Source organism: Poecilia formosa, unplaced genomic scaffold (assembly GCF_000485575.1).
Source record: "Poecilia formosa unplaced genomic scaffold, Poecilia_formosa-5.1.2 Scaffold4, whole genome shotgun sequence".
In the NCBI taxonomy this organism is placed as follows: Eukaryota; Metazoa; Chordata; class Actinopteri; order Cyprinodontiformes; family Poeciliidae; genus Poecilia; species Poecilia formosa.
In genome coordinates, this window is record NW_006799943.1 from 4047679 (window position 1) to 4056492 (window position 8814).

Here is an 8814-nt window from a genome sequence, read left to right on the forward strand (position 1 = left end):
CAGGGAAAGCATACACACAGGCAGGGTCGCAACTACATATTATTCAGGTGGATGCGAACACATAAATCGACGCCCCCATAAATGTCCACGTTTTTTCTAGAAAAATCTCAGAATAATCTAAGAATTTCAGATTTTTTTTTCTCTTTTTTTGGTGGAAATTTACTTCTTTTTTTAATGCAATGGCTATAACTATTGCAAGAAATTGTAGTTGAATTTGTCAAACCATTAAATTGCAAAAAAAAAAAACAACCTTTTTTTAACCTCAGGATTTCATGTCTGAAACTATTTCTAAAGTCAGGGAGTTTAACTTCACAAGTGGAAAACCCAGCTTTTGCAGATTCCTGTTATAATCTCATTATTCCTGCAGATATCGGGTCACATTCCATTAACCGGCAGGTGCCAGTGTGTGCTGCCAGCTTACTGGTGCCGTTCGTCATAAGTGACTGCATGAAGCACACAGCAGTCAGCAGCGGGCTGGTTGTTGTTTAACCCGCTTTCCTGCAGCTGCCTTTCTGAACCATCTCGTCTGTTCAGCTCAGGTCATTAACTGAGGGAATAAACAGCTGAGATGAAATAATCTGCTCGAGAGAGAAGGTAAACAAGCTGATGGAAACCACTTTTTTTCTCTGTTTTTGCCACGTGCACGCAATAGGTAAAGCACGCGCTTGCAAGCAGCGCCACACATTATTGATAAGTGCAGATTCGAGCGCCCTCTATTGGGCCTTTTGTGTTTCTTAACCTCCATTTGGTCACATCAAGCAGCTGCTAAAGTCACAATGGATGAATAAATCAGTGTGTTTGGTTTGGAACACACCGTGGCATTTTCATTATTCTGCATCATTTATATTTATATTTCTTCATCAGATGTTTATTTTTCTTTCTTTCTTTTTTTTAATCAGTTTTACAACATCATTTGTTAATCATTTGTGAACATGAATCTGGTAGTAAACTAGTGAAGTACTGCATCAGCCGGGCCTCTGACCCATCCATCATTATTATGTCCTGTTTATTTATTTATTTATTTATTTATTTATTTATTTATTATTTATTCATTTATTTATTTTTTGCGTTCCTGTCCCGCCGTCGTTGGAACTGACAGACTGACGCACCAGTGGGAGTTCTGTCCACTTCCACCCTCCCCTCTTCTCTCCTTCTTAACACACAGCAGCGTGTGTCTACTCACTGAGTCGTGACGTTCACACAGTGGGCGGGGTCCCCAGCTCGCATAAATACCCCACTCCTGACCGCAGTTGAGACAGAACCGTAAACGGAAACCGCCGGTTTCTTTATTTTTTTTTACGCACAATCCAAGCCATCGGGAATAAACCATGATCAAGAAAATGTCTCCAACCGAGAGCGACTTTGACATCCCCGCCAAGAACTGCTACAGGATGGTGATTTTGGGCTCCACCAAAGTTGGGAAAACGGCCATCGTATCCCGGTTCCTGAACGGCCGGTTCGAGGAGCAGTACACGCCGACCATCGAGGACTTTCACAGGAAACTGTACAACATCAAAGGGGACGTTTACCAACTGGACATACTGGATACGTCAGGGAATCACCCTTTCCCCGCGATGAGGAGACTCTCCATACTGACAGGTACTTTACTCGCTGGTTTTGTTTTTGCAGCGTTCGTGCGTATTTACGCACGGCTGCTTTTCCCGGTGCATGGCGTTGCGAGTTCATGCAAATGCAAAACGCATTTTCAGCAAATTCAGTGCATTAGAAAAAAAAGTTAACCAACTCATCCTTTATTTATTTTTTCCTTTTTTCTCCCAATTTTCTCTCCAGGTGACGTGTTCATTCTCGTCTTCAGCTTGGACAACCGCGAGTCGTTCCAGGAGGTGCAGCGGCTCAAGAAGCAGATCTACGAGACCAAGTCGTGCCTGAAGAACAAGATCAAGGAGAACATCGACGTGCCTCTGGTGATCTGCGGGAACAAGGGTGACCGGGAGTTCCACCGGGAGGTGCAGCAGGAGGAGATCGAGCAGCTGGTGGCCGGCGACGACAAGTGCGCCTACTTCGAGATCTCGGCCAAGCGCAACGAGAACGTGGACAAGATGTTTCAGACGCTGTTTACCCTGGCGAAGCTACCTCACGAGATGAGCCCCGACCTGCACCGGAAGGTGTCCGTGCAGTACTGCGACATGCTGCACAGGAAGTCGCTCAAGCACAAGAAGATGAAGGACATCGGGGAGGCGTACGGCGTGGTGACTCCGTGCGCGCGGAGGCCGAGCGTCCACAGCGACCTCATGTACATTAAGGAAAAGGCCATCGGAGGCGGCCACGGCAAGGACAAAGAGAGGTGCGTGATAAGCTAAGGGGGAGAGAGCACGAGGCGCAAACAAACATACAAAAAATATATTTTTAAAGAAGAAGGAGCCTGGCGCTCGGACGTGGAGCGGAGCTTTGAAGGCGCCGCCGATGCAGTTGCTGCTGATGCTGCTGCCTCGCGCGCTCAAACGCAGCACCGTTTCAAAAGGACACTGACCGGACAACCAAGTCTGCTTCTTATTTTCTTTATTTTTTTTTCACAAGAAAAAAAAAACCCACTGCCAACAAGACGTATGAGAATGTTAGCTTGTTCTGTCAGTCAGAGCCTAATCTGTGACGTGGCTTCATACCTTGTGAGACTCGCGCGCGCCTATGCGCAAGTTGTTGCTTTGTTGACGTTTTGCCTTTTGGACAGCTGCCAGAGACTCACACGGCTCAGGAGGCGCGATGTTAGAGGAGAGAAGGCTGTTTACATTTTACTGTAGGTTTTTATAAAGGCTAAATACACTTGAATGTTTACTCTGAATCTGGATTATTTTTATTGTTGAATGTATTATTTATTGTTGGTGTTAATTTGTTTTTCTTTTTTGCAATGAAGTCAAAGAAAATTTAAAAATCCAATAAAAAACAACATAAAATCAAAAAGTATTGTTCTTCTTTCTTATTTATTCCTGGAGTTTTTTTAGATTCAATTTGCAGATAACGTAACAGCAAGAATGAAGATAACAACTGGCGTCTTATTGAGATTATACTTTTTAGATGTAATTCCACTGGCCTATTGAAGAAAAAGTGAGAAACAAACAAAATATAAGACTGAAACTATCTGAAACTTGCATCACATGCATGAGAAAATTAATAGCGCTTAAAATCTAAGCTTTAACAAAGGAGACCTCAGTACTGGGATTATGAGTTGTACACTCAACTTTTGTGGTTAAAAATCTCAGACTGAAAGCAAAGTATTTGAATAACAAGGAGAGCAACAAAAACAGAACGCCCCATTCTAGAAAAACAGCCAATTCTGTTTCAAGGTAAATTTGGCATTTTGAAAGCATTAGGAAGGAAAGACGACAGATCGTTTCCCATCGATTCTTCTAGGAATTTCACTGAAAACACATTAAACTTTGACAAAGCATTAGCAGTTAATTTCGCTTACTTTTTGTTTTAAGGAAAGATGTATTTGTAATGTCCTTACACCACAGTGCAGCACTTGGTAGGACTGTCGCCTTACAGCAAGAAGATCCAAATCTTGGCCAGAGGTCTGGATTTGAATGCAAACTCGATGCAGAAACAAAGACTTCTCTCCTGTTCCTCCAGCTTCCTCCCACAGTCCACAAACACGACCTGTTAGAGCTGTTAAAAATACACTAAAAACACCCAATTATCAATTGGATTGGTTGCATAGTTGCAAACATTTGTCACTGAAACTCATTGAAGACAGACATTTTTCAGAACAAAAGTGTGTCTACTATAATACAGAAAAAGTCAATCAGCATTGTGATGCTAAAGACAATTTTTTTTCTTTTTATTTACTAGATTACTAGAGTTGACCCCTAAAGTAAAATAATGAACATTAAAGGGTTAATTTTTATTTTAAAGCATTAGCTTATTAAATAAATTCTTTCACATGCCTTTACCATAAAACAGAAACAATGTAGTAGATCTGCTGTGTTCCTTAAAAAGGATAAAAGTTACATTAGAATCTAACAAAGTGTGAAATATCATTCAAGTGTTGTACTTGATGAAGTACAATACCTCTCAGGAAACAAAACATAATTCCCTCAGCTTTTACTGCCCATATTATCTTTACTTTATTGATTATATGGCATAGTGATTATTAGCTTTTAAAGTGGGTACTCAACACTGATGATGCCGTAACTAATTAAGTTTGACGGTAACAAAATTGACAATTTCAAGCATTTTTTGTGATTAACTCCAACTGCTAGCTTACATGCTAACAGCTCATGGCTCCAGTGAAATTACTGTTTTCACAATAGTTGCTTGAGCTCTTCTCAATAAGAGGAAGTGACATCATTTTTCAAGCAGTTTACTTTGCTGTGGCAGGTAATGGCACTGATTTAAAGGAAAATACATCATTGTAGCAGAGTCAACAGAAGATTCTCTGACACATATTGTTCCAGACAGAAAAATATTTTCAATTCTTTTTATGTAATATTGTTATTAAACTGGCTACTTGAACATGTTAGAAAAATATGTGACATGTTACCAAAAGAAAACGAATAATGAAAAATGGTGTCTTGTGGAAAACACGGCAAGACAACAGGAAGTCATATTTTTACAACTTGGTAAATCATATTGAGACAAATGACTAAAATTTGAAGAAATGAAAAACATCTGAACAAATCAGACCAAACATAACAACTGGATATCAATGGTGTCTCCAAATATAGAACCACTCAGCTGCACAACTCACGAGGAACGTTATATATATATATTTTTTTTTCAGAGTAATAGCTCACTCTCAGTCAGGCTGGCTGGTGAGTATTTAAGCTTTATTCAGGTCAATCCACAGATTATTACTTGGATTCTGGTCTAGACTTTGACTAGGCCATTCTAACATGTGAAAATCCTAGAACTAAACCATTGTATGTCTAGTGTTGTTGATTTTCTAATGCAAACTCTACCAGGTTTTCTTTTAGTACTCCCCTGTATTAACCTCCATGTATATTTCCATTTTCTCTGAACAACTTTCCCTTCCTGCCAAAAAAAGACATCCCCAAAGCATCATGCTGCCACCACCATGTTTTCCCATGAAGAGCATATGATGAGGGTGCTGTTTCAGGTTCTCTCAATGTTTTACAAGTAGGTCAAAACGTTGAATTATGATCCTGTCTGACCAGAGCACGTTCTGTTTGCTATGCTTTACAGATTGCTCTGCAAGGCTTTGTATAATAATAATAATAATAATAAAACAAAATGCCTTGCTGCAGCTCAAAGCCAAGCAGCCATTTTGCTCTTATCTCAGTTTTAGTTCTGCATCATTTAATCCCGCCTCAGACATTCTCCGGGGTCAACTGCGAGACCCGCTGTCCAGTGCTCTTCTTTGCGTGTGACGTTATCAGCAGCAATCCTGCAGATTCTATCCCTGGGAACGTTATAGAGAAACAAAGAGAGAACATCCTGCGTCGGCCTCTGTTAGTCTGTCTGTGTGTGTGAGAGAGATAGAGAGAGAGAGAGAGAGATAGAGAGACAGAGAGAGAGAGAGGGAGACAGAGAGAGAGAGAGAGAGAGAGAGACAGAAAACGTCTGAAAACAGTTGGGGACTCACAGAAAACATCTAGGACCCAGACCCCATTCGACAGTGTGTCCTCCAAACCAATAGAAACGCATGAGAACAGGAAACATAACGTTTGTTTCTCCGGTGATGACATTTACACTTTACAGCCTGACCTTAGATTAAACTGTGCAAAAACACACCTCACTGTACTTTTCCAGACAGCGAACCGCTGTAAACATGCCATAATCCTCACAGAAGGACTGAAAGAGGAGTGACAAATTCTTCAATATGCACAGAACGTGCCAGGCCAAGAGCAAAACTGATGAGGCAGGAGAAGTTTTAATCAGGAATGTTTCCNAGAGAGAGACAGAAAACGTCTGAAAACAGTTGGGGACTCACAGAAAACATCTAGGACCCAGACCCCATTCGACAGTGTGTCCTCCAAACCAATAGAAACGCATGAGAACAGGAAACATAACGTTTGTTTCTCCGGTGATGACATTTACACTTTACAGCCTGACCCTCGATTAAACTGTGCAAAAACACACCTCACTGTACTTTTCCAGACAGCGAACCGCTGTAAACATGCCATAATCGTCACAGAACGACTGAAAGAGGAGTGACAAATTCTTCAATATGCACAGAACGTGCCAGGCCAAGAGCAAAACTGATGAGGCAGGAGAAGTTTTAATCAGGAATGTTTCCTAAAACAGTGTGAACTTCGATAATTTGGGGAAATGTAAATATAGTTTAGTTTTTGTTGTTGTTCATTTTAGTTTTACAATCTGTGATTAATATGTTTAGCAGCCCAATCAACACTCCATCCCAGTAAATGGCGGTAGTGCACATCTTAACGTTGCTTGCCAACTGCCAGAAAAAAGAAGACGTCATGAACAACACTGCGTACCACTAGGTGGCGGTGATTCACACCTTCAGTTTCTTTGACGAGTGCGAAAACAAAATAAATAAAAAAAAACACCAGAAGAAGTCGCGTGCTCATACTTGTGAGCGCGCGACGTGAATGGGTGTTTGACAAGCAGTAAGGGAGAGTTCAGGGCCATGCTAGGTTTAATGCTTGGAATTACCGATGTGATGTATTGTTATTGTGACAGTAGCTTCCGCTGTACGCTCTGGTTCACAATAAAACGTATTTACAGCGAAATACTCCTCTTCAAATCTGAGCAAACGCCTAGCAAGCCCACCGAGGTGAGCGAGGCGGCTACCACAGCACCGGGACAAACCTGCGACATCCCCTCCCCTACTAAACAGGTGAAAGTAGATACAGTTTGAGCTCATTATTACTCCTCTACACTTCAAAAACTGCTAAAAAGTGGAAATGTTAATAATTCGGAGCACAGTCAGGAGACACTTTGATTAAAATGATCTTTTTTGTCAACAACAGATGTAAAACACATTTTACATCTGTTCAAATGAAGAAATGTAAACACAAAAATATTTTCATTTATGTGACAAAATACCCAGCAATTCTGTTTATTAAAAGAGAGACTTTTTATTTTCTTCCAATATAGTGGAATGTGCAGAGAATAAAATATTTCATAAAATTCTTAAAATCAGTCTACTGAATTTCAATAAATTTGCTTTATTGAATGTGAATACCGTACAGTTTTAAAAAGAAGACTGTGCAAAGCACATCAAGTACAAGTGCTTCAGCAACCCCTGCCATTATCAAGACAGATTTGCCAAAAGACTGTCTGATTTTAGGGGTCAGTTTCTTCTCTATGGAAACGGCAAGACACAGGAAAGCGGTAGGCTGGAAATGATGCTAAAATGAAAAATCTTATTTTAGACATGAATTTTGTGTGTTGACATGATGTCCTGGCTGTTGTTTTGATAGCAGTAGATTGTGCCTTCTGTTAGTTTTTAGCTCCTAAGGGACAGAACACCTGAATGTTTAAGTATTTATTACATTAATTGATTGGTGTAGTTTTGTTCAGTGATGTTCTTGACTAGATTGAGGCCTTGTTTGCTACGAGTGTTCATTCATATTGTGATGACATTTATATTTTAAAACGTACTTGACATGTAGTTTGTGTAATTTTTTTCCCGACAGACTACACTTTGCCATGTAATTTGTCAGTGTTGCTAGTATTAATATTTGCTTATTCAGAGGCACACAGGTGACACCAAAGTGTTGTGATGTTGGAACCAACACTTCAACAACTGTTGTCTGATATGGAGGAAGAAATGACACCAGTATGGAGACCGCCGTTTGGGAATGCTGTGCAGGTAAATAGCTGTGTAGTCTCAACTTCTATTTATGATATTGCTTTTCCCATTTTAAAATTGTTTGTGTTTTATTAGATTAGTTTTGTGTGCCACTTTGAACTTACAAATACAATTCTCTTCTACTTTATTTAATCAGGTTTTACCTGGCAGCACTGCATCTTAATGAAAATGTTCAACATCTGCAAGCTACTATCTGAAATGTCTTTCTCCAAGTTGGGAGTGGGAACAGCTGAGTCCATCAAAACCCCCGAGACCTTCAGTAAGTCTTACTGCATGTAGTCACTAGTAGTATGCTAACTTGGTTTCTATAAATCAAAATCATATCGGTGTTACCGGTTTAGTAAAAAAAAAAAAAATTCTTACACCACAATAGCAAAGTAAAGTTCTTATGCAGAGCAACAAACGTAAATCAAAGCCACTTCAAAAAATTAAATAAAAGAAATACATGCTGTGTCACCTTGAGCAACAGTGTAACCAAATAAAAAAAGAAAATCAAAAATCAATCAAAAATGCAACACAGAAAGAAAACCTCAGAGCCAGGAGTTTTCTCTCTGAGTTCTTACCCTTCCCTCTGAAGGGAGTTTTAAAAGTCTTCTTGTATAGATTGTCTCCTGATGCTTTGTGTTCCTCTCAACAACATACATTTTGAAATAGCTTCATAGTTCTAGTCGTCTTTGGGCTCAAACTTTTCTCTTCCTGTCTTTGTTGGGCTCTGGACTCTTTTCAGGGTCAAATGTTGCATGTTCATCTGTGTTGTGCAAAGAAAGAAAAAAAATCATCTCCTCCTCATTTTGTTTGTTCTTAGAATTTGACTCGCTCTTGAAAAGCAGGAGCTATCGTGAAATCTACTGGCAGTGCAATCAGTCATGAGGGTGAAATCAGCCTGACACGCCACTGCAGGGGCAGGGGACAATAGGGATTCACATGCTAAGTGCTTCACTGGTAATTAATGATACAGTAATGAAGGTCTGGGGGGTTCTGATTATGCGACACCATGTCATGTCTGACCTTAAGTGCATCAGAAATCATAGGAAAAACATCATGAGATTTTCAAAGGA

General features: G+C 40.1%; 1 protein-coding gene and 1 long non-coding RNA gene across 3 annotated transcripts in view; both read left to right on the top strand.

Annotated features, from left to right (window-relative positions):
• The first annotated feature begins 1072 nt into the window (after window positions 1-1072).
• rasd1 (RAS, dexamethasone-induced 1) lies at window positions 1073-2559 on the top strand. Of its 2 annotated transcripts, none has more exons than XM_007560475.2 (2): window positions 1073-1599; window positions 1866-1948. In XM_007560475.2, the coding sequence occupies exons 1-2, from the start codon at window positions 1329-1331 to the stop codon at window positions 1946-1948; spliced, it is 354 nt and encodes a 117-aa protein (XP_007560537.1). In that variant the 5' UTR covers window positions 1073-1328. The 2 variants fall into 2 exon arrangements, with proteins under 2 accessions (XP_007560537.1, XP_007560528.1); XM_007560466.2 differs by having other exon boundaries at window positions 1094-1599; window positions 1792-2559.
• A 3950-nt stretch (window positions 2560-6509) lies between these two features.
• Window positions 6510-8814, top strand: part of LOC103143795 (uncharacterized) — a 48613-nt gene continuing 46308 nt past the window's right edge. The window contains exons 1-4 of the long non-coding RNA XR_001663178.1: window positions 6510-6778; window positions 7134-7275; window positions 7638-7756; window positions 7893-8015. This is a non-coding gene — a long non-coding RNA (uncharacterized LOC103143795). The remainder of the gene's footprint in view (window positions 6779-7133; window positions 7276-7637; window positions 7757-7892; window positions 8016-8814) is intronic.